At 40.7% G+C, this 24,952-nt stretch overlaps 2 protein-coding genes across 3 annotated transcripts in view; both read left to right on the plus strand.

Annotated features, from left to right (window-relative positions):
* The first annotated feature begins 227 nt into the window (after positions 1-227).
* meox2a (mesenchyme homeobox 2a) lies at positions 228-9,597 on the plus strand. The gene is made up of 3 exons (XM_046045478.1): positions 228-1,069; positions 5,559-5,731; positions 8,504-9,597. The coding sequence occupies exons 1-3, from the start codon at positions 514-516 to the stop codon at positions 8,720-8,722; spliced, it is 948 nt and encodes a 315-aa protein (XP_045901434.1). The 5' UTR covers positions 228-513; the 3' UTR covers positions 8,723-9,597.
* Positions 9,598-12,369: 2,772 nt separating this feature from the next.
* agmo (alkylglycerol monooxygenase) overlaps positions 12,370-24,952 on the plus strand; it is a 51,849-nt gene continuing 39,266 nt past the window's right edge. Inside the window, exons 1-3 of one of the 2 annotated variants that reach the window (XM_046046139.1) lie at positions 12,370-12,901; positions 16,852-16,982; positions 17,904-18,055. In XM_046046139.1, the coding sequence (XP_045902095.1) occupies positions 12,794-12,901; positions 16,852-16,982; positions 17,904-18,055 (391 nt within the window). In that variant the 5' untranslated portion in view covers positions 12,370-12,793. The remainder of the gene's footprint in view (positions 12,902-16,851; positions 16,983-17,903; positions 18,056-24,952) is intronic. The other variant, XM_046046138.1, reaches the window with a different exon arrangement.

Raw genomic sequence — 24,952 nt, forward strand, 5'->3', positions numbered from 1 at the left:
TAATAGTACAGATTTATTGTGCTGTGCTTTTTGGAGGGCGATCATATGTATGTGGTCAGTAGCGCGTATGCAGTCTATGACCCAGCCTCCCTCTCATGTTACACCCTATTTATAACATCCCCTCCGCCGGCTCCCCTCGTTCTGCAGTTCCTAGGAACCTCCTTCTGCTCCCAGCCTCAAGCTCCAGTCCCCTGTTCCTCCTGACATCTGAGAGGCTCTGCTGCAGCTTATCCTGGGCTAACTGTTTATTCTGTATAGCCTGGCAACTGGCCGCATACTCCGGATTATCAAAGGACACCCATTTCAAAACACACTTTACTTTCTACTCTCGACTATTCAAGAGTAGAATTTTTTAACTGAAGGAAAAAGTTTTGGGATAGTGAAGGGGAAAAGAGAAGCATCTTGGATATGTGCTTGTGATCTTTTTTTTTTTGAGGTGGTTTTTTTAGAAACTTTAGCTTTTTGTTCTTGCCCTTCTCACCTTTCCTGGAGGGCTGTGTGTGTTTGTACGCGATGGATCACACACTGTTTGGCTGCCTGCGGAGCCCCCACGCTCCGGCGCAGGCCCTGCATCCCGCCTTCACTCAGTCTCCCCTGACTCTGCACGGACGCTCTGACCACGTTTCTTACCCTGACCTGGCCTCCTCATCCTCCTCATCCTCCACCTCCTCACCCTCGCCCTGTATCATATCCAGCTACCCGATCGACGACAGCCTGTTTCCTGGCCAGCACCACCACCACCACCACCACCGCGGCCACCTGCCCTCCCAGCAGCATCACCACCCGCCTCAGCACCATGCATCTTGGCATATCCCACAGATGCCATCACCTGGCAGTAGCACGCGTCACAACCTTTGCCATCCTCACTCCCACTCATCCCATGACAACGTGCCCACACCCCCAGACCTCGGCCACCCTGGTGGGCCCAGTATATGCGCCAGCACCCCCAGTCTGGGCAGTGGCAGCACCCCTACAGGGGCCTCCTGTGTGCCTGCAGACTTTGGCAGACAGACTCTGTCACCTGCTGAGGCCGAGAAAAGGAACGGCAAGAGGAAAAGTGACAGTTCAGGTAAGAGAAGCTGAGATCAGAGTTGTTTACTTCAGCTTTTTAAGCCAGTAGTGGAAAACTTTAATTTTATTCCTCAGAACATTTTTTCTACAAATATTAAATAAACAAGCTGTTTGTGCACAACTAAAGACGTAATGTAAAATTCTTTAGAGATATTTGCAACATCGTCTCATGATTAGTAAAATCTCATCACATAAATATCGGCATTTTAGGAAATTCCAAGCAGTGCTCAAGAATAACACAAACATCTGTACTTCTCATAAATCTTTCAACAGCACATTTTTGCAGCTCTGACAGAAAAACAAAAAACTGTCTGAAAAGCAGTTTGTAGGTGTCGGCTGACACGCAAGGAGACTGAAGCGTGGAGCAAAGGCCACATCTTAACTCTGTGGGCGCATCTGACTACTGCCATGTTTTGTTTAAAAATCACATCTGGTTGCGACACTCTTCAGAAGGCAGAAAATGAGGCACACAGTAAAGAATTAATGTCATGGATTGTAAAAGACTACACCGGCACCTCACGCCACACTAAACACCCCGACAGATGGGGGCTTTTCAGGCTTTTTTCTTGTCAAAATGTTGTGGTTAAGATAAATCTACAGGCAGGTTTATGGAAATAAAATGAATACATTTGTATGTGTAGATTGTGTAGATTTAAGTATGTATGTATTAATAGGATTTCTTTTTCTACTAATAGAAATGTTGATTTATTTTCAGTTAGTTTTCTTAAGAAGGATTATAAATTGTTTCAAAACGACAAGTAATCCCTAATTATGCCATTATTACTTGTTGCTCTGAAACACTTAACATGCAGATACAATTATCAAATTGATTTATACAGTCAACACAGACACACTATATGTACTACTGTGCAGTAAAGTGCACTAGCGCTGTGAGCTAGAAGCCCATTGTGACCCTGCACCTTAATGTGGGTGCAAATGTCCTGACTGACTGAATCACTGGCTAGTGTGTAAAGTTTTTGAAGATAATACATAAATTATGAAGCTGTATTTAAGGCTTTACATTGTTCTGAATTAGGACACAGTCCTTAAATAAGCTGTACATTAAAAATAATTTACACAAATTAACAATAACAACAAACAAAATTTCTTCGCACATTTATGAAACAAAACCTTTTTTAGGACTGTACTCAAATTGGTAACACCTCCCTGATGATCTGCAGAACATGTCCAACCTGCAGTCACCACAATAATCAATCACTGCATGACAAACTGCCGGGGTCGGGTCGCGGGAGTTCTCGCAGGGAACGTGATATTAGTGAGAGTTCTAACTTTTCCAGGGAAAGTGTGCTCGTCGTTCTCTCCGTCCATTTGGGGATTGCGGGCCCTCAGCTGCGATCCTGCAACCCTTTCAAAGGCCTCATTGTATGCACAGCATATCACCTGCACTTGACTGCGGACTGATATTCCTGTATGTGACTAGTTTACGCTCTGGAGGCTGGTGGTCACCTCAGAGAGCGTGTATTCCCTCTGACAGGCCGGCTGTTGCTGCTGTTTTAAGCCATTTTATGAAACTCAAGTGAGCAAAATCTGACAGGATTCTTGAATGGCTGTAATTAGTAGACAGTGTAACTGCGCTGGACAAATGTATTTGTGATAATTTAGGTTATAATACCAAATACTAGGAAGAGCAGGTCATAATCACATCATTCCCTGATTTAACAGGAACTCCAGTTGCCATAGTGTTAAAAAATTTAACATTCATGCAATATATGAATACGCCAAACTTATGTAACACACAGAACTTTTTGAGAGCCTAGATGGCTTCATTTTCAGTTTTATATTTCTGGTTGTGCTAAATGTCCTGTTATCCACAGGGTGCCACAACAATTTGCAGTAGCAAATTTAATCCACAAACTCAACGTTTCCTTTCCTCCTTTGTCAAATCATTTAGAAACCGAGCCTCGGCCCCCAAATCCCCCTTTCCCTGTAACAATAGTTACTGCATACTCATTACATGTGCAGTGCATTCTCTCCACGCTGACACCAATCACACTGATTATTGGTCCTAACTAGGTTGCTGACTCAATCAGCTGTCTAAATATTACACCGCTGCCAGTTGCATTTAGATAGAGCCCTGATTAGGTTTCACCATCTGGACCCAGAAACCTGAGCAAAACCTGAATTTAGATACAGAAATAATAACAAAACCTGAGAGCTCATTTCCATGCTAGGTTTGCCTCTTTTGCTCAAATATGAAGCATCTCAGCTTTCTGTGTCTAATAGTCGGTTGTGATTGTTTCCTCAAGAAAGGCCGCGGGGTGGGCTAATGAGATGAGCCAGCTCCTTGGTATTTTGGGTGTCTGGTTTCTGCGGAACCTGCTCATTTTTTGTGGTCAAGCTGGAGAGTTTTAGCCCTATAGAGTGTCAGTCGGTGCACTTTGCTGAGTGTCTGGGATATATTTACATAAACCAGTGCTGTCATGGGAGTGGTCCTTCTTTAAAAAGTTACTAGATTTTCTGTGTGGAACAATAAAAGGTGCTTGAAGTCTTATTTTGTTGAGGCAGTGTTGTAAAAAAAAGGAGGAGTGAGGTGCCGAAAAGCCTCTCCCTGGCAGATGCTTTTTTTGCAGAAGGAAATTTTTGAAAAACATTGCGGATGCGTTGGTGCATTTGACTTCCATTCTTATGAGCCGCTACAATAATATTTTACCAAAGGAAAATAAAAGAAATTACCACTTTCACTGAGGGAAAAACATGCAATTTTTCCATCACGAGAAAAAAAAAACGGCACATCAACATGTATGCTGTCCAATCTTACTTTCGCAAAGAACATTATTTTTGAGAGGGTCCCTCCTGCACCAAGCTCTGTTCATTTGGGAACCCTAAATGACGTGCCCTGTCTGGGTGCATGTATTTTTCTCATATTATTCCTCCTTTTTTGTGGGGGGATGAAAGTTACAGCGGGGACCTAATTGCTGTGGTATAGTGGCTGTGTCATAAAAGCCTGCAGCTCGTTTTAACTCCCGGCCTGCTGGTCTGAACCATCTGGCTGTGTTATTCCTTTATTTCTCTTTACACAATGTCTGTGTTTACCAGAGAAAGAGCGGATAAATACGTCTGAATGCTCGCTTCAATCAGCCACACAGTGTTTGGAGCGCTCGGTTTGAAATTACAGGGAGGGAAAGGCAAGGTCAAGGGGGAGCCGGACACAGGCTGCGGGTCAAGCAATGATCTGTTTCATTTCATAAAATTCATGTGGGAATTCTTGCAGTTTATATATCTGTTTGTCCTTGAGTCTAAAACTGTGCAAATGCCATACAAATTTAACTTTTGTAGAGCAGTTTCAGTTTACCCCTCATCTTCTCTTTAGCCTCTCAAGGGAGTTATTTTGTTCTAAAAGAACATACACTTAATTAGAAGGAAGATCCTCTTTCTGACAGAAAAACAGAACCGACAGGGGTTTCTCCGGGTGAAAATAGGTGACGAGATAGTTGTTGCTTTGACGTGGGTTCAGGCTTCGCACCATTTGTGAGTCTGGCTCTGGGCTGCGGGACTATTTACAGTTTGGCTTGACGCAGGCCTGCTGGATTAACACACACGACAGAACAGGACCGCAGATGAATTAGCATGCAATCACTGCTGCCTTCAAGTGCAATGTGCAACTGAAGCGTGTCCAACAGAGAAACCACAAAGGCTGCTCACAATAGGAAAGTTTTGGAGGGCAAATTAACCGTGCATGTTTTCTTCGGAAAGTTTGTGGAAATACCAAAACAAAAAGTATTTTTCTAGGGTGATGAGCTGAAGTGGAGACATGCTGGGGATTTTTATTAAAATATTTTTTCACACGTACAGTATATCCCACATTTTTCACGAGGAAATGCTTTGTGTTACAAGTGCCTGCACTGCATTTGGTGCTCACATATATATTTTGTAAATATATCTATATCTATGACATATGACAGCAAATGTTTTATGTTATGTAAGCTTAATGTCTTTGAAGATCTTCATCTGCAATTTCCCAATCTTTCTTATGATCACAAGAAATGTTTTGTCAAAAAAAAATGTGGGTGAAAATGCAATGCTGAAAAAGGTAAGAATAAACTGTTTTAAATAGTGGTACTTTGGTAGGTTTTTGCCAAAAACTATTAGATATGAATTAGAATATATATTTTATCCTGCAAAGCTGTTTTGTTCCATCTTTAAAAAATAAGGTTGTTGCAGCAGATTCCTTTAAGACAAATTAAACCCATGTTGGCAGTATAAGAGCCAGCCTATTGTAACAGCACAGCTGCCATGGTCTGACACACATGTGTAGCCGCCCGTGAGTCCTTCCAGCCACTTAAAATGTTCATAAACAATGACTGAATAATAAAATGTGATTGACAGCTCCCATTGTTTCTCTTACGTCGCCTCTTTTCTTCTCCTGCCGACTTGCACCTGCCACATAACATTCGCTTTATTTAAATTTTTGCTGCATATAAATCTGGCCAGAGTGGAACTGAAACCTGTGTGGTGTTTGGTTTCAGAGTCCCAGGATGGGAATTACAAGTCAGATGTGAGCAGCAAACCCAGGAAGGAGAGGACGGCATTCACCAAGGAGCAGATCCGAGAGCTGGAGGCCGAGTTTGCTCACCACAACTACCTAACCCGACTAAGGCGCTACGAGATTGCCGTCAACCTCGACCTCACTGAAAGACAAGTATGTTCCCACCCACCGCAGCTTGTTTCCCCCTGGGTTCAGACATTATTGAACCCCCCCATTAGCACATTAATGCCATGTTGTGAAAACAGAGGCGGCCTCGGGACGACGAGGAGGCTTTTCAGCTCGCTACTGTGTTTTTGTAACTTCAGTATGAGGGCTATTGTGCTCCAGATGTGGCTGTATGACGGGACTATCATTTTCCAGATGTTCCTGTCTATTCTTTCAAGCAGGCCACAGTCAAGGCAGGGAGACGGGTGGAAGGAAGTGCTGTCTAGCAAGTCACTTCCTCTCTTCCACTACCCCTGCAAGCACAAATTGGTCTCTGAGCATGGGCCGGTTGCTGTAAAATGCAGGCACATGAAATAAATAACAGGAGACAAATGGTTGGGGGAAGGAAGTACAGCCTGTTGTTCTCTGACACCAGTTTGGAAGCTGTAAGTCACACTTAGCTGACACCTTGCCGGGAGATATTTTGCAGTGTGATAAAGTGTAGATTGAATGTAAAGAACAGGTTGGAAATCCTAAAATCCCAAAGATATACATGTCTGAGCTTTATAAATCATGTGTTTGTAAAGACTTATGTGGAAAACTAAGTATAATGATAGCATAAGCCAAGTATATGCAAAACTACAAAATGTGTTAATGAATCTACACAAACCTTCTCAAGGAGAATAATAACTCAACCTTTCCCACTATGGACATTTTGATATAAAAAACTGATGGAATCCCATTTAGTACCAGGCCCCTGCTTTTTATTGTGCATGCTGGTTCAATCACCCAGCTTACTGGGACGCCTAAATGGAGCCAACATTAATGGTATTAGTTACACCTGCTTTTAAGATGTCTGCCATGAGAAACTTCTACAGACCTCAAATCTTTCAAATGATGTCAGTCTGTGTCAGTATCTCAGAAGCAGAAAGTATTTTTTTCAGTAAACACATCAGCATCAGCGTCATTTATTGCTCTCTGACTATAGCTTCAGTAGACTATCCATCCATTTTGCTGTAGCTGAGAATGTCAGTAATGTTGTCAGGGTTAGTGGTTCAATTCCCACTCGGGCCACGTATGTTAAAAATGTACAGTATGCACCCACAGTGCTGTGTAAGGGGCTTTAGATAAAAGTGTCCATCTAAGGGAATCTGTCTCTGCCAGTAAATAAAAATGTCTGCAGGTGTGTTTAAGGGCCTCTCAAAGTAATGTGAGTAGTAAACCTGCACAGTCACATTTAGGTTCTTACTCCTCGACCTGAAAGCAACTGGAAACTGTGACATGAAAAGTAATAAATATATATCATTAATATCATAAATAGTGAAAGTAACCATCTGCCTTTGCTTCATATTATAAAGGTGTAAAAAACTTTGAAGGACTACTTCTAAATACTACCATGTCGGACAAAACTCCATTTAACTCCACTGGGCCACCAAGCAAAGAGTTCGGCATCATAATTCTACTTAAGCCTTCTCCCAGACTGTTGCAATTAATCTTTTTGTGATTCAAAGCAGCAGAAAATGTGCATGAAATTTCTTCAGCACATGCAGCACAAGTTGTGTGTGACCTCAGTTTTGTCAAGGAAAATATACAGCAGGAGATAGTAAGGTAAATATTGGGTAATAGTTGGACGGGGGCTTTATTCATGCTGAATGAGCTGTTTGGAGAAATTTGATGGATGTTTTACGTCTTTGTAGACCGTGAAAACTGGAATACTTTCAAAGATGGCAGAGGTGGAGCTACAGGGCTGAACTTCTTCTGTGTTTGGAGTTTACACCAGCGTGAAAAAGGGGGGAAAAAAAACAGAATTAAACCCAGTAAGCATACATTTTTAGATTTATAAACATCTGCATCAAAACCAGGCTAAATTTGGTAGAAATGTAAAATTTTTTTAGACCTCTAAGTTACACTCTTACATAAAGTTAACTATTGTTTTCATAATATTTAAATGATTATTTCTCTGTAAAGTAGATAGAAATAACACGCTGAAATAATAAATAGTTCACAGTAATTGAAATGCTGCTAAACCAACTGGTAAGAGTAGCCCAGACGTCACCATTCAACCAAATTAAGCCCAGTTTTAACCTATATTTCTAGACCATTGTAACAAGACTAAATCACAATTCTGTACTTGTTGTATTTTATGTTTTTCATTATCAGTAGTTTCCTGAAGTTTTGAATAAGTGGATTGGCTAACCTATCAGAGGTTATAATGGACGTTGAGCTCACATGTTTGGTTTGACATTAGAGCCTGGCATATCCTTTGCTTATCCCGACTCACCCCTCTGCTCTCAGAAAAGACCCCAAGGCTTGTAAAGAATCTGAGGTGATACTCAGCACGGCGTACGCCCCTGACGTTTAAGACAAACGTTTGTGCTGTCAACTAACTTCCTGACCATGTGACCGCTCGGCCCCGTTGGAATGACAGTCCCCAAAAATAAACGCACCCCGCCCTGCGTGAAAGGAGTGAGCCTCCCCCCCTTCCTTCTGGCGCATGTGTCGACACTCTGCTGCTACTTGACGTGTAAACCGTTTTAAGCAACAGCTTAATCATCAATCTGAGAGACGTAAATATGGCTGAGGCTGTTGAGTCAGGGAAAAACAGGTAGAAGCCAAGTGGCAGATGGAAGATTACATCCTCACATAATTGCCGCTGTAGAAACAGCTGCCAAACTTTCAGAAAAAGTTGCTGTCAAGCAGTAAGGCTTCCTAATTACTTCTTGATTATTTTCTCTCCTTAAGAGCAATGAATTTTGCATTTCTGTCTACTTCACCCCGTAGGTGAAGGTGTGGTTCCAGAACAGGAGGATGAAGTGGAAAAGAGTGAAAGGCGGCCAGCAGGGGGCTGCAGCTCGAGAGAAAGAACTGGTGAATGTGAAAAAGGGGACGTTGCTGCCATCAGAGTTCTCTGGCATCGCAGCGCTGCACCACTCGACGGACTCCTTAGCCAATGAGGACAGTCACGACAGCGACCAGAGCTCAGAGCATGCTCACTTATGATGCACACACACATACACACACACACACACACACACACACACACACACACATGCACACACACCCCTCAGAGTATAGGCCCTGACTCAGGACCGTCCTTAGAAGGACTGCTGTTTGCTGATTCGCCATCGTCATACAACGATGCTAAATAAGTGTACAAATGTACAGAGTAATGACATGTGTTAGATAATGCAGTCATCATGCAGGCAAAATGTAAATTTTAAGAACTGAGCACATAAAGGAGGATGTTGACATATTTCTAAGTGTCATTGGTTAAGGATTTCCTTGACATATGCGACAAAAAAAATTAAATAACTCTTGAAATGTGATGTTTTGGCTACACAAAATCACTGAATAACATTTTGGAAATCATATTTAGTCAAACTGTTGTAAACATTCCATGTTGTGTGCCTTGACAGAAGCAAGTTAATGACCCTTTTAGACACAACACAATTTGCGTTGCAATCGCTGCTGTTCAGTCTACTTGAACTTTGGCGAGCACTGTGTGGCATCAAGTGGTTTGCTCGATCCAACGAAAACCTGCCGTGGCAATCATGGGTTTCAGAGCGCAGAGGTGCCGTTGTCGCGTTGTGTCTGAAAGGGCCTTAAAGCTTTGATTTGCACTGTTTTGAACATACAGTCTCCATAGTTTCTAATGTATAAAATGTAAATTACGATGTAATTGAGTTATTGAATTCAAGCGCCAGGAAATCTAATTTGCCTAGCTAATATAAATGATATGTAAATAATTATCGGTATTGTCTTACCATAACAATAATTTTATACCCACACTATTCAGCTCATGCAATAATAAACACTGACAGTTCTTTAGTCAACACTTTTCTGCCTGGAGATTAAAGTTTGTAAACAAATCTGAAACCTGAAACAAGTATTTTATGAAAATCTTTTCAGGGACAGTTTACAGATCAAATAAAATTTAACCAGTGGTAAATGGAATTCCATATGATTGAATAACTTGTTTTTCCATCTATGTATCCATCCATCCGCATGAATCCAGGCTGGTGTATGTGTGTTTCATGAAATGTAGCTCAAAATGAATTAAACATTGCAGTGAGTGTAGAAAGCTGGTGATGGGGGTGCATGCTAAATTCACCTTTGCCTTGGGGCAGGGGCAGGACTCCTGCCAAGACTCTGAGAGACAACCCGCAAAGGCACGGATTCTGTTACAAAATCCAGTTGAAAATAATTTCATGACTTGAGCTCATCTTTCACCACATTGTGATTGTGCATTCTAATTTGTTGAGGAGGCACCGCACAGGGCATGTGAGGTTTTCATTTTTTTCTCTTTCCCCTTAAAGTAACCCACAGGATGAATGTGATCCAATATTTTTTTTTACGCTTACCTCTTCCACTGGGTCTTAATAATCTCACATGTGCACAATATCAGCCCGGGCTACAAACTTACTCCTATACAAATAGAAGCTGCAGCATATTCACCTACAAATATGGTCTTTCCACTTCATCTGCACTGACCAACTCCTATATAACTCCTTATTCCTGACTGTTTAATCAAAAACGACAAAAAGTGAACACATTTGGCCTAAAACCTTCAACATGTGCATTTAATTTCATGTGCAAAGACAGAGACAGCTGTCCTGCTTTTACATGCCTCTTGATGCTACTTATTCCTGGTGCATTAAAGAGGATTCTTAACCAATTTAAAAAACGTGGGATACCCCAGAAGTAACGACAGAAGCAACTGATTTTTTATATTTTCATTTTTTTTATTTATTTAACCTTTATTTAACCAGGAAGTCCCATTGAGATTCAGAATCTCTTTTACAAGAGAGACCTGGCCAAAGTAGCAGCCAAATCACAACAAATGCATACAAAAATACATTGTAAGAACCCATACACCAGAAGATTCAGTCAAGATGCAAGACCCCAAACTTGGCATTTATACTAATTGATTTTAGAGTGGCGATTCCATGAACTTGGGATCTCACAGAAGCTTGTGTGATCAAACTCGACTTCAGGCATAAATATGGAGGAAGACTGTCGTCGTCAACTAGTTGCACTTGTTCAAGCTATGTTTTGCACTGAAAAACAACAACAACAAAAAACATAGGTGAAGTCATGGCTGACAAGAGGGAATCAGCATGGTTTATACATTTTATAGCACAATACACAACACATTGGTGAGGCTCCCAGTCAGCACGCTCTTATTTGCTGTTGTGGGTTTCTGATCAGAGCCATCCCGTTTTTGAATTTGGTGACCTTAAGATTATGTCTGTTTAAACATGTCACAAAACAGGATCATTTGGGCCGATAATCTGTTTTGACCACCGCTGGATCAGGAACACCCTCGTGATTGTTGGAAGAGGCGAATCGGACCCGAACTCGGCCCCTATATCCTCTAGTGTGCAGCCAGCATTACTTATAGTGTCTGGTGTATTGATGTATTATAACTGTAGCCAAAACGCTCTCTGTCTATGATGATCTCAGCAATTTTCTCTATTTTAGAAAATACTTAATTTTAGTTTAAAGGTTCAGTTTTATTGTCATAAGCAGAATTGAAAAAACAATAAAAAATAAGAAAATATTTAAAAGAAGCACTAAGGAACGAATAAAAAGTAAAACTAAATTAGATTATTTATATTGAATTTTAGCGTTTTCTCCCCAAAGTAAATTGACAAATACACATGGTGACGTGACAAAAAATGGGTAGTATTACTGTTAAATGATGTTTGGACTTATCATTGACCCATGCAGCATGTATCTAGTCTAGTGGGCCCTCTAACAGGTGACACCACTTTCCAACCCCTGACCTTGAATCCTACCCATGCAGGCAAGTCTACATCAGGTGGTCACCGTCTCAATAACTGGTGTAAGATGCGTCTACAACACAGACAAGGCTCAACAAGGCGGTGGTCCCAGAACCAACCTGCTCTATACCTGTCTTGTACTTGTGCTAGGACATGGCCTCTCCTCGCTAGTCATCAAAGCAAGTGGCCAGGCTAATCAATCATCAATCAACTAATAAAGCCTAGCTAACTGGCCTAGCTTGGTTAACTAGCATGGTAAGTTAACCAGGCATGTCCCAGGATTGTAGCATTGAGGACGCCGACCCAGAGGTCATGTCTTTATTTTTTTATTTTGGTAGTTTGCACATTAAAAACACTGACTTGGTGGTTATTGTACAAGCTAATTTTGTTTAAGACTCATATCAACAGTTTAAGTTTAACATTTTGGTAAATATGCTTGTTTGTTTTCTGGTGGACAGTTAACAACATTGATACTAATGTTACTCACATATAAGGCAGAAGACATCAGCTGGTTAGCTTAGCAATAATAAGCCTGGCTCTGTCAAATGGTAACAAAATCCACCCACTACCAGCATCTCTAAAGCTTTATATTTACCCAGGTTTATATTCAGCTAATTATGGTTAATGGTTAATGGATATATATCTCATTTATTTAATCCACAAAACCTAGAAGATATGTTTAAAACAACACTGTTTTGGGGGGATGGTTGTGTGTGAAAATTCTTGGCTTCTGGAGACTCCAGGAAGTTTAGGTCCTGGCCTGTGTCCACACAGCTTGGAGAACTTTCTACTTATAAAATCATGAAGTTGAGTACTTTATGCTGTTGATACACAAGCACTTCTTCCATTTAAGTCTCTTAGGACACCGCTAAAAAGGACTGAGAGAGAGTATCACCAAGACTCCATAGAAACCCTAGACTGAACTGCAAACTCTCGCGAGAGAAAGTGACACGGAATACGATCCCTCCCGATCAAAGGTAAACTGGCAGTCAATAAATGAAGCAGGATCAGTGGGTAAATGGTCACAGTAACAATAACTTATCCTACAGCCGCATTACTCCATCGCAGTCTCGGTTTCCTGTTTGTGAGAAGTTTGCTGTTCACTGACACGCTCTCAGTTTCGCAACTGACCTACTTAAATCGCCACAGAGAAAAACAAGAGTGTTAAACGGCGAATACAAGGATTAGGTTCAAAGGAACGTGCCCAGTGTGAGAAACACCTGCACAGGTAACGGAAACTCACCTGGAGCAGCTGTGAGTGCGGTGGGGTCTGCCAGCACCTGACGTTATGGAGCTCGGCTCGGTGTCCACGGGGGTCCGGTCCCTGTTTTTCATGCTCACACCGAACGAATCATCTTTTCAGAAAATGGAAGATGTTCCTCAGTATGTGCAACAGGTGGGTACAGCCTCTGTCTCACTCACTTTAAGCAGTATGATGATGTCGTTGTATAAAAGTCAAACGAGTTCCCCCTCTCTCCGCGAGACACCTCAGGTGACCTTACTGTCCTTTGGAAGAAGTCAAAGTCTACAATGAAAGTAGTAAAACCACATAAGAAACATATAAGTGCTGCATTCAAAGGTTCCTTTGAAAAAGAAGTGTACAACTGTACCTGGTCTACCCCAAGTAGAGCTGCAAAGATTCATCATTTAATCAATTAGTCGAATAATAATAAATTGTTGATTAATCTGCTGATCATTTTCTTGACTGTTTGATTGATTTATAGTTCAGACAATCCCTCACAGTTTCCCTGAAACCAAGAGGATGTCCCCACTTGCTTGTTTTGACTGACCAGTTGTTACAACAATAAAAAAGGTGAAAGCAACAAATCCATTGAAAAAGCTGGAGCTGGATAATTTTGGAGGATTTTTGTCATTTCACATCAGGACAAGAAAGTTATCCAACCTCTTTCCCTTTGCGAAACTATAAGAATGTTGGCTAACTGTCATTATGTAATCGTGCCAAATTAGTTTTTCCAGAGATCCTGAAAAGTTCTGTAGATACAAGATTACTAATGTTATGATCTTATTTTATATGAAAGTGCAAAGTTAATTAGTTTAAGCTTAATTTATTAAATCTAACTGACATTAAGATGTCTTCTGCAAGTGAGACCTGAGAACAAATCACATACACAGCAAGACAAGTCATTCACAAAAATGCTAATTTCACACACTGACACACTAATTAAAAACAAACATAAATCAGTAAAAAAATGCTTCAAGTTTTGTTGCAGTACATTCTAGGTGTAAGGTGCATAGTACCTGAAACCAGTCTTCCTCACTTTTGGAATTGGTATAAGACAATTCCAGATACATTTAAATGCTACATCTACTTAATATTTCCCCACTTCTACTTAATGGGTTTCTTCTGCTTCTTCCAGTTTACAGTGTCCCAGTTGCCATTTATTATGTCGAATGTCTGGCGCAGGTTTAACAACACATGTTTGTTATGAGGTTTTATCGGGCACATCAGGGGAGAACAATTAACCCCACAGCAGGATTCCTTATAATCCACTACCAAACCTGATAAAAAAATTTTGTTATAGCCGCAGGGCTCTGTGGTGATAAAAGTTAGCATGGGCGTGTGTGAGCAGTTTGTGACTCAGCATCATTTACAGTTTGTGATGTGTCATTATTTATTCTACACAACTGTTGTTCTCTGATCCCAAATGAATTAGAAAAAACTAACACAGTGTTCTAATTTTGAAGTTGTGTGGAATTATGAGTTTGAATGCAAACAAAATATTTTTCTCAGACAGCAGTGAAGAGTGGATTGTCAGCCTCCATGTTTTCAGCCAACATCAGTCATCTGTGACCTTATAAATAAGCTTCTTGGGAAATGCACGCATCTTGTCCAGAAATGTCATGTTCCATGTAATGTCGAATTCAGAAGAAAATAAAATTATTAGATTAGAAACAGTCCACACAGGATGTAAGTATGCTTCAGTTTAAAATTTACTTTCTTTAGTGTGATTTTTAGTTTATTGTTTAAAAGATAAAAACACTGCAAAGTATCATGTCAGTGATGAAAATCCTAAAACACAAGAAAAATTAAGATGGATGACAGATTATATCAAATACGGGAACAGTGCAAAGAAATGGAGGCAGTGCTTAAAAGGCCTGGGGTGCGTAATGTTACAAAGAAAAAAAAAAATACAATAACAAAGACAAGTTTTTTGCCCTCGACTTCTTTTTTGCACAGCATGAGAATCAACTTCCCCCGCTGAATAATTTGGTCCTGAGCTGTCGAGAACGTGGGTCTGCAGAGGTACAACTATCAGCTAGACAGGAGAGAATAAAGGAGGGAAGGTTTTAGGCCGTTGTCCAGAATGATAATCTCTCTCTCAGCGGGTTTGGAGGAGGTCTGCCTGTGCTGCGAGCCCATTTGTTAGCTGCAGCTCTGCAGTCTGTTGCCAGATGTTGGAGTGTTGCGTGTGATCGCAGGTCCCTGGTGTTGCTCTCGCCTCTGCTTGTGCACACACATTGACACACACACACACACACACACACACACACACATCACACACATCACACACCTGCATGCTAAAGTGGAAGCATTCACATGTGGATATGCAGACACATGCATGCACCACTCACTCTCACTTCCATCCACACTTGAATACACACCCACTTCCTCCCTCCACACCTGCAGATGTGCTCCTCTGCGGTCTCGTCACGCCCTTCATTCCTCGCTCTTGGAGAGGCCATGTGTCCCGGTTACGACTGCAGTCACTTGGTCAATGAGTCCCTTCAAGCTAAAGCTAACCAGCAGGTGTAACATACTGCTGAAGTTGCAGTCGTGACCTGTTTGCTGCTAACTACGTCCCTCACTAATTGGTTCCACATTTGACAGACCCATTAAGAGGTTATTACATGTTTTTAGCACAGCTAGAAAGAGAGGCCTGTCACTGACTGTTTGGTTAGTGCTTACAATTTGTTTAGTTGTAAAATTTTGTAATGTAATCAATTCTTTGCAACTATTGGAAAGTAGAATTTTGTCATTGTATCATTTTTGTCAATTTGTTTGAATTGTTCATGTTAATTAAAATGAAAAACATCCTATTCATTTTTCTATTGATGGTCACACATTTGTCAGCCACAGCCATATTGCTGCAGCATGTGTTTAAAGTCGGTAATACAGTTTATTATTATTATTTTTTATAAAGAGGAACTTCTTAATTCAACTTAAGTGCAGTAGCTTAGAGGTCAATCTTTCGGAAAAAACACCAACACAATTTAGATTTCTTCTTTATTTGAAGTGGAGCCTCAAGTACTGTTGATATAAACCTTATACTTCACAATTTAACATGGGATGAGTTATTTTGGGTCAAAACAAACAGAATGCCAGCACTCACAGATAAAAGTCTTCTAGTGTATTGTAGGCAAAAACAAAGCTAGAAGTCATCGTCAATGTAATCAAAAAGGCAGAAATGGTGATTGTGAACAGCTGAGGTTTCTTTCTAACACCAATCAACAAAGAGAATAAATAATTGCATGATAGGATACATCCGTGAATGAATCGCCCAGAAGCGGCCTCTCCTAATGAAAGAGGAGTGACAACAAAAACAAAAACACCAATCACTAGTGAAGCTGAAATGGTAATGAATATAAAACTGAATGCCAAAGCCCCGAAACATATAGCAAAAAATGTATGTAAAAAATTAGGTTCCAGAAGTGAAAGCTTCGGCCTATACATTAGATGGACATGAAACCTTCCTTGTTGAACTACCAGTACAAAAGATGAGCACCTTTATTATAAAATGTCTGGTTCTTGGATAAAAGGTCAAAGGTCTTATAGCTACTTAGGCTAACAGGCTGACTAGCTTAGTGTTACATAGATGTCTTTGTATGGCTGTTTTTTATCAGTGAACACCAAGACAATTAAGGTTCATAGTATGACGTCGTTTGCTCCTTGTTTTATTTTGCTTGGCTTCCACCTGACACTAAAAATGAAAATGTGTGGTTTGTTAGCACTGATGTTTAACTCAACCACTGAGATCATTTCTACCTCCAGTGCAGCTCCACACAGACAAATGTTTGTGATCTCTAATTTGCCAATACATTGTGGCTTTAGACCCGTTGCTCCAGGCTCTCACAGTGAAACAAACATCATGGCTCACAAGACATGAAAGTCATGCAAGCTTTTAGCTCATTTGCCAAGACAAATATTCACGCTCAACACAACTGCTAGAAGCAACAGAGGACTTAAAACTGTCTTGTTTTCACAGTTTGTAACAGTGTTGAATCATGATTCCCGGTGTGTGTGTGTGTGTGTGTGTGTGTGTGTGTGTGTGTGTGTGTGTGTGTGTGTGTGTGTGTGTGCGCGCGCGCGCGCGCGTGTGTGCACAGGCCACTCCTTTCTTTATAGGGCTGATGGTGCTGGAGCTGGTGGTGGGCGTGCTGAAGACAGGGGCCCCAGTGGTCACCATTAGTGATGGACTGACCTCCATATCTGCTGGAATGATCTCCAGACTCCCATTGTGAGTGTTAAGTCAGGTCATACCGTAGGATATAATAGGATAGTAGTGCTGCATGTAGTACCAGAAAACGTTATGTGCTACTTGATATGACTTTTATCTTTTTTATCAGAATTTCTTTTTTTATCATAGCTGCCTTTCTGGCTTTGAATGAAAAATACCCGTGTGATTCGTGTAAATCTGATTTTTTTTCTTGGTTGCTGTAACTTTAAATGTTGCTGTTTTAAATAACCATTAGTAATGTGATGTCGGTAACAGCAAGGTGGTATATGATGTTATTTAGGAAGTCCGGACATTGTGCCTTGCTTAGTGTGGACAAATCAAAAGATGTGTTCCATTTCCTCCTTCAAACAAAAGACGTAAATTCCAGTGTGGGTGGGAAAATTATTTCTTGAAGTCTCTTTGAACATTGTCCCCTTACTGTCTGACCAACATAGTGCAGGGTGGTTAGAGGATCCACAGTGGATACACTATAGCATCATTGCCTATTTACAATGCTTAATATTGCACGGAGTGGATATTGTTTTCCACTAGGGTTGTGTAAAAACTGGTTAAAAGTCAAATATCTGAATAGGGCAGCCATTGTTACATATTCTGTCTCAAAATGTGGACAGAGGAAGCCGTGAAAAATAGAGAACAGCTACAGAGTTGAATAAGATCGCTGTGGTCTTATAACTACGTTTGAGATTCACTGACGGTTGAAGCATTGAATTTTGATATTTTATCCTACATACTGTATATAAAGGAATATATATGTTTCTCACAATATTTAGATTTCCACAGATGAAACAATAGCACCAGGACTGACTGTTATTTTGTGTTAACTTGCAGCACAAGATGAACAAATGAACTCTCATTGTTCAGTACAACATGAACTGCATATTGTACATGGGCACACTGTAAACTGGCTTGTTTCTTCCTCAGGCTGTTAATGAGAGGTTGTGAGTTGACAGCGTACATGTATGTGTGGGACCGGTACCGCCTGGTGGAGCTGCCCTGGGACTCTGCCTGGACCTGGTGGTTCACCTTCCTGGGCGTGGACTTCTGCTACTACTGGGTCCACCGCTTTGCTCACGGTACCAGCCCATGAAGAATGATTAGGATTCATAGCTAATAAGTACAGTTTCGTAGAACTTTTATTTTGGCAATAGTTTTTTAAAGTGGTAGCAGACACAGTTGTGTTGTGAGTTCATAGTAGCAATTTTTAAAGTGACACTCACCCCAAATTATGGCTGTCCCCAACTAAGGATTTACGTAGTCGAATCAGAATCGTCAAGTCCTGCCTATAGTCGACAGATATTCGAGGCATGTGTGTGTTTATGTGCGGGGCGATTGCGAGCGCTGGGGGGGGGGGGTTACACACGGTAGCTCCGCTTTAATCTTGAGAAGCTGCAGATCTGCAGTCTCTTTTCATTCAACTTACATTGTAAATTCCAGCTAAACTGAGGCTTTTTGAAGACCCTTTTCTCTCTCTCGTCATTCAACGGTCTTGTGCAGACTTTTACGTGCATTACTGCTGCCAACAACTGCATGCACGTCGCGGTTCCCCGTGGGTCTATTTCAAGTAGCCCGCTATTTAAAAACTATACAATATTCTTCATGTGGTTCATCAATGGTGATAAATTATCCGAAAGTCCCGCGAGGTGCAGACAACTCGGCACAACACTGTGAAGCTGGGGCTCGGTCTCTTCGGTAAGCGTTCCTCCACTGCTACTGCACAAATACATGCTACACTTACGCATGCGCACTGACGACCTAGGGTTAGGGTTACAATTTTGGATTTATTCAGGCACTTCAAAAACAGTTATTGAAAGTTTTATTCTTTTTAGCATTAAACATTGAAATGTATATTGTAATAGGCTGTATATTAACTTATTGGGAGAAAACTGGTAGTTCTATGTAAAATCAGACGTTGAGCACCCCCATATCGCCAAAATGGCATGATCCTTGTTTCCGCTGCGAAGCTTCGACTGTGAGATTTACAGTCGAATGAGGCTCCGCCCATCAAAGCATCGAATCTTCGACTATTCGGGGTCAGCCCTACCCCAAATCATTTGAGTAACAAGTACTCACCCTAAAAATCAAGATGTGACTGCTTTGAAGTTTGCTCCTTCAAGGAGGCTGTGGTCAGCTTGGATTCATAGTGTTTACTATGGATGTGATTAGTGACCACTTTTCCTGGTGGAAAAAAGTATTAAAACGTCAGTAGAAACTTTTCAAACCATGCTTGCAGCATGGTCATCTTCTCCACTGATCACACATGCTCAGTATGTTTTAAACACACCATATTTGCTTCATAACATGGCTAACTAATGTGTGTTTGTGTGTTTGTCCTTGGGTATATTGAATGTTAGATTACTTAGCCATTGCCAATATAACTCCACTACTAACCAGCACAAAACAAACAATCACTCCTCTTTCATGTGTCCCTCAGATAATACCAACAAAAAACTACAAAGCGAGCTGATGATAAATGGTTGCAAAATGTTGATTTAGTTGCCATCCCTGCAGGGAGGAGTCGTGAAGATAGCACACACATCATGCTTTCCTGGACGATCTGGAGGAAGCAATTATTTTTGAGTTACATCCAGCTGGTTTAGAGCTGTGCAGATGTGAGAGGCCGAGGTCTCCAGAGGGCTGTGGTCTTAACCCGGAGCTCTTACAGCAACAGGCTGTATATAGTCATGGCTCAACGTCCTGCAGCATCACTATAAAAAACAGAAATAAAAAAATATATACCGGAAACAGTATTTCTACAGTAGTAGCTTGACATTTTTCCATGTGTTGGCTCACTGATGCACGTGCCAGATGCTCGGCTGCCACACAGCACACCGAAAGAGAGGTTTTTATTTGTGGCCTGCACTGATGTTTATTTGTGTCAGTGGCACATCACGCTGCCCGCCGTCTAGTCCACATAGTTTTGGATGAAAGTCCACTACCGCTGTGCTGGTGTTAGGATCTGGCTAAACAGAATCTGTGTTTTTAAATAATTTTTAACCATCTCCTCACGAACCACAAGACACAGCAACCCTGCTTTTACATGGGTTATTCTGCTAGGTGTGGACAAGATTATTAAGACTGAAAGACAAAAGAATCTTAATCACTCTTTAGCCATAAATAAATCACAGTACAATAATATAAAGGTAAAGTATTTTCATTCTTTTTTAGTTATGTAGTTTTCTTTAAACATTGTTTATATCTGAGAGAATGTGATGAACTAGAGAGACTGGATTTTTCTCAGGCTCACACTAAAAAAAGTAGTAGCTTTTACATGTGTATATGTACAAGAGAAAGACCAAGGACAGTGAAAGTATCACTGTCAAATGAAAATCAATACTTGCTCTGTGCACTTCAAACCAAATTGTTTAAATCCAAAGTCTGCCTGAAACTAAAATCAAACAGTATATGAACTATATAGTGACTGGAATAAATATATAATTGATTATTTGAAGAATTGTTTTAGCTCTTATCAGAATTAACCAACAATGTACCAGCAATAATCTAAAGCCATTGTAGCTACATTAAATAAGAAAATGTACCATTTTTTACACAAACACATTTTAAATTAAAAGCAGAGTCCCTTATCTTTCTTTTCTTCTTCGTAATGTTATTGCTGTTGTTTAATATAGGCCACAGTTTATAGTTTGTTATATTTTGTGTTTCTGCCCTGAAACTAAACCAATACCTCAGATGGACAAAAAACTTGGAATGTTGCCATGGCTGCAAACTGGGATGGATCTGTTGTTGTAATCTGATTTGAAAAATATCAAGTTAACAGTGTTATCAGTGTTTGAGCCTGAATACTGTAAACAAAGCTCCAGACTTATTTGACAGTCCAGGAAACTGGGTTAAGCGGCACACATAGGGTGGATGAGTCATGTGTGTCCTTATTTTTAGAAGTACAGCGCTAATGTGTCTGCTGAGTAATATTCAGTGAAACCTGAAAGAAGCTTTAATGAAGTGTGTGTTCCCGCCGTTGCCCTCATTGTCTGACGATGCAGAGGAATGACGTCTATAGTATCATATATCTGCTCGGTTTATTTGGTCGGAATTCTTTTATTTTTGAACTGCAGAATCATTTTTATGTCTCAAAGAAACTTTCCACTTACTTTCATTTCCTCTTCTTCCAGCCTGTTGGGGTTGTTATTATGGAACATTGTGGGGTCACAGATAATTGTCTGGTGCTGAGTGCCCGCAGCGCTCGCTCAGGATATAAGCTTTTCCCCTTGTTACCAAAGTGCAGCGGCACTCCTCGACCGCAGGACAGGGCCGGCGCGGTCCTCACTCCTCACTCTGGTCAGCCGAGGTCATCCCGGTCAACTTGATTTTGACCTACGGCTTTTTCCAGAGCAATGTTCAACCAAAATATTCCAATGTGTGGGATGGATGTTGTCCATAATGAAGCACTGTGGAATGAGACAGATGTAAGCTGTGGGTAGAAAGTATTTTTCAGCAGTTTAATGAGTGTCAAATTGTCATGTAACACTGTTTTAGGAGGGCCTGTCTTATTTTTATTGCAGTTATATCTTGGAACAGTTTTACAATCTTGCCGGTTTTTGCCTCAAAATAGCAGAAACACTGGATCTGTAATGCTTTTGTGTTAGGACATATGAGCTATAAATCTTAATATTGCATAATAGATCACAATAGAAAACTGCAAAAAGAAGCAGAAGCGGCATCCTCAGCTGGGGAATACGAGCCCTTATTAGTCTCAGTGTAAAATATTATTTTCGGTTTGACCAGTTTTATGGCCTTTTTCTCATAGCTTCCTTCTCAAGACTTCCACATGAAAGGACAGCTCAAAGATAATTAAGTGGAAAGTACTTTGAAAGGCCATCACTCGTCTGTGCTGATGCCATCTTTACTGAGGAGACTTTTGGCTTCGCTCTTGCCAGACACTGTGATCTTGGAGATAGCAAGAGATTTGAAGGAAAGTGAGCTACCCCTCATCACATGTGAGCTACCCCCTTAAGGATTCTCTACTGGCATAAGCAAAAGCCTGCGAGTAGAACAAATTTATTGCTTGGCATTAGGTTTGAATGTTGATTTCAAACATCTGACTGACCTTTGTGCACACACGGACTCAAATAAGGGGCTCGTTTATATCTTGTTATCAATATTTGCTTGAACTCTTATCGTTGATGCATGTCCCAGAATCGATGTACTGTAGCTTTAGTGAGTCTTGCTTTTAGAATTATCTATTTTCTATAATATACTTACTTTTGAAGAAGCAAAAACGTTGATGTGAGAAGTTATCAATTCCTCCTTTAACCCCATGAATTAATATGACACTTGATATGCATTTAACAACTGGCTTATGTATTAACAGCCATTGAATGTACCGTTCAATAACCTGGTGAATGACCAGAATATAAAAACAAATTCCAATTTAACCCGCAGTTTGTCTGTTGGTTTCCCTTCTAGTCATTTTTTTACCATCACACAGACTATATACGTTCTAATCTTTTCTATTCTGAACCTGCCTGGAACCAGATCATTTTGGGTGAGCAGGAGGCCGACTTGGTTCGGATGCGGCCATATTGTTGACAGACTTGTTGATTCTGTTTATTCTAACCTCATATCGCAAGTGCCACTAATAGCAGCTCTGCTCTAGGGCAGCATCTATATCCAGGCATGCCAGCCAGGCCGAAGCCATTAATCAGCCAGTCAGCTGTCCGTACTCTGATTATATGTGAGGTAATGGAGTTACGCTGCAGTTGTCTCACCACAGCAACGCTGCTGCTCTGTGTTACACTTATAGCTCAGAAACATCAGAGAATCACTTAAAGGTCCCGTGAAATGGTATCATTACTTCTTTAATGTGATCTGACATGTAAACCAATCAGCTATTAGTTATTGGGTGAAAGGCAGTTTGATCTGATTGAACAATTTTTGGTATACCCATTAGTGCAGTCCCAGATGAAAATTGATGGTCAGATGGTACGCAAAGACACGTCCACCAATTTAGACCTTCAACAATCGAGTGCAGGCTCGGTCAAAATATTGACAGTGTCAGAAATATAAGACTAAAATGCCCACTGGGACCATTTCAGAAGCAGTGCGTTTTACCTGCCTGATTTTGCTGACTTGCTCAGATTTTGTTGATTTGATAATTAGTCCTTGATTTTTATGATTCTTCCATGGTTAAGTAGGCCATGTTGTTAAATTGTTTCTTTTTTGTCTGTTTTAATTGGGGTTATTTTGATATATGATCGGGAGTCTGTACAGGGTGTTTTATTTTGAAAATTAACCAGATTCTCTATGCAGTTCCTGTGTCTGACTGCCTGCCCGGTCCATCTGCTCTGTGCAACTTGACGTGGCTTCTGTTGAAAATAGACTCGCTGCATATTCTCTAGGAGCAGAGCGGAGAGCCGCTTCTGCAAGGCTTCTGAAATGTGCTGTGGCGCACCTGGTAGAATCACAAGCATTGTCTAGAATGGCTGCGATCTGCTCCAGCAGGCGCGTTGCAGCAACAACGCGAAATGGCCATGCCCGGTGGAATCAAGCCGTCAGAGTTTGTGTTAGGGACCTAAACCAGTTTTGTGTCCTCTGTTACGAATAATTTGTAGTTTGGTCCCCTCGTTAGATCTAACAGAAAATCTTGATTAATATTGGTGGAAATATGCAGTTTTATGTACAGTGAATAAAAAAGAAATCGGGACATTTTTGAGAAAAACTTTTGAGAAAAGTTAAAATTTCTGAATACCGTAAAACTTCAATTAATAGCCGAGTCCCAAATAGCTGCCTACCTCCTTTACTGGCCTGGTGTGGGAACATATTTTGACAAATAAACGCCTGCCTCAATTAAACGCCTAGTCTGGTTTTTATAATAGTTTGGATGTATAAAACCTCTTAAACCCCGCGGGGTCGCCCGCTTTAGCTGCTTCTAAGCTGCTCCTATGATCAATAAGTCAATATGGACATGCTGAACATCGTTCGGCATGTCCAGATCGGTTACATTCGCCACAATACCACTGTTAAGTTCATTTAACGGAAACAACAAGATCCAGAAGCGCTCGTTAAGTCCGAATGTGTCCATTCCTTGATTATTTATATTCCTTTAGTCTGTAAGGGTCCACCGATCAAAATAATTAAAACCGCTTTTCAGAAACATTTATCCAAATTGTGAATCCTGTCATGTGAAGTCGATCGCTCTCTGTCTGCTAACTTCTCTCATCCTGCACCATGTTGTTGTTGTCGTGAGGTTGCTGCCTTCAAAATAAAAGCGCATAAGCTGTCTGTCGGAGCTAGATCAAATGAATGACGTGTGTTTGATCATTTTTACATAAGTATTATTCTGTTTGAAATAAATAAACTGTTTCATAGTAGTTTCAGTTTTGTGCAAAAGGAATTAAAGGCCTGTCCCATATGGATGCCTGTCTCAAATATAGGCAGGGTCAATTCAGTGATTTTAGCAAATAAAAGTTTTACGGTAATCATCTTTTCCATGAGCAACATGTCCTCTTGTCTCTTGTTCTCCCCTTCTTTCAGAATATCATCTCTTTATGGAAATGCGGTTAATGTTAATAATAATTGTGTGACAGTGGTGAAATGTGTTGTTAACTTAAAAACAACGTTAGAAATATCTTTCCACACCACAAAAGGATTAGGCGGAGAAGAAACTGGAAACAATCAGAAAATTTGTAATATTTAATATACAATTTTTCGCAAAGAATGTAGTAGTCTGGAAGGTAGATGGGTGTTTGGATTTTCCTTTTACAAACTCAAGTTTTTTACTCTAATGAAGTTTTAGACAAAACCCTTCAAACAGTTTCCTCTTCGCTGCTTAACACAACCACCTAATCCAGTTCATGCTGTTGTCAAACATTGTGGAGGAATGCATTCATTACAAAAGAACAATTTGTGTTGACCTCTGTTTTGCTTACAAATTCATTTTTGATTTTAGACAAAAAATGACTAGCTACTCATGGTGGCTGCTGGATCCTAGAATGACTCATTTTTTGTTTGTTGTT

This window comes from Micropterus dolomieu, linkage group LG03, assembly GCF_021292245.1.
Source record: "Micropterus dolomieu isolate WLL.071019.BEF.003 ecotype Adirondacks linkage group LG03, ASM2129224v1, whole genome shotgun sequence".
Classification (NCBI taxonomy): Eukaryota; Metazoa; Chordata; class Actinopteri; order Centrarchiformes; family Centrarchidae; genus Micropterus; species Micropterus dolomieu.

Excerpts from the sequence above, each read along its gene's own strand:
- meox2a (XM_046045478.1), top strand. The coding sequence starts at position 514 with ATGGATCACACACTGTTTGGCTGCCTGCGGAGCCCCCACGCTCCGGCG. Across the intron at positions 1,070-5,558 it reads GAGGAAAAGTGACAGTTCAG|AGTCCCAGGATGGGAATTAC; the intron begins GTAAGAGAAGCT and ends GTTTGGTTTCAG. Across the intron at positions 5,732-8,503 it reads TCGACCTCACTGAAAGACAA|GTGAAGGTGTGGTTCCAGAA; the intron begins GTATGTTCCCAC and ends TTCACCCCGTAG.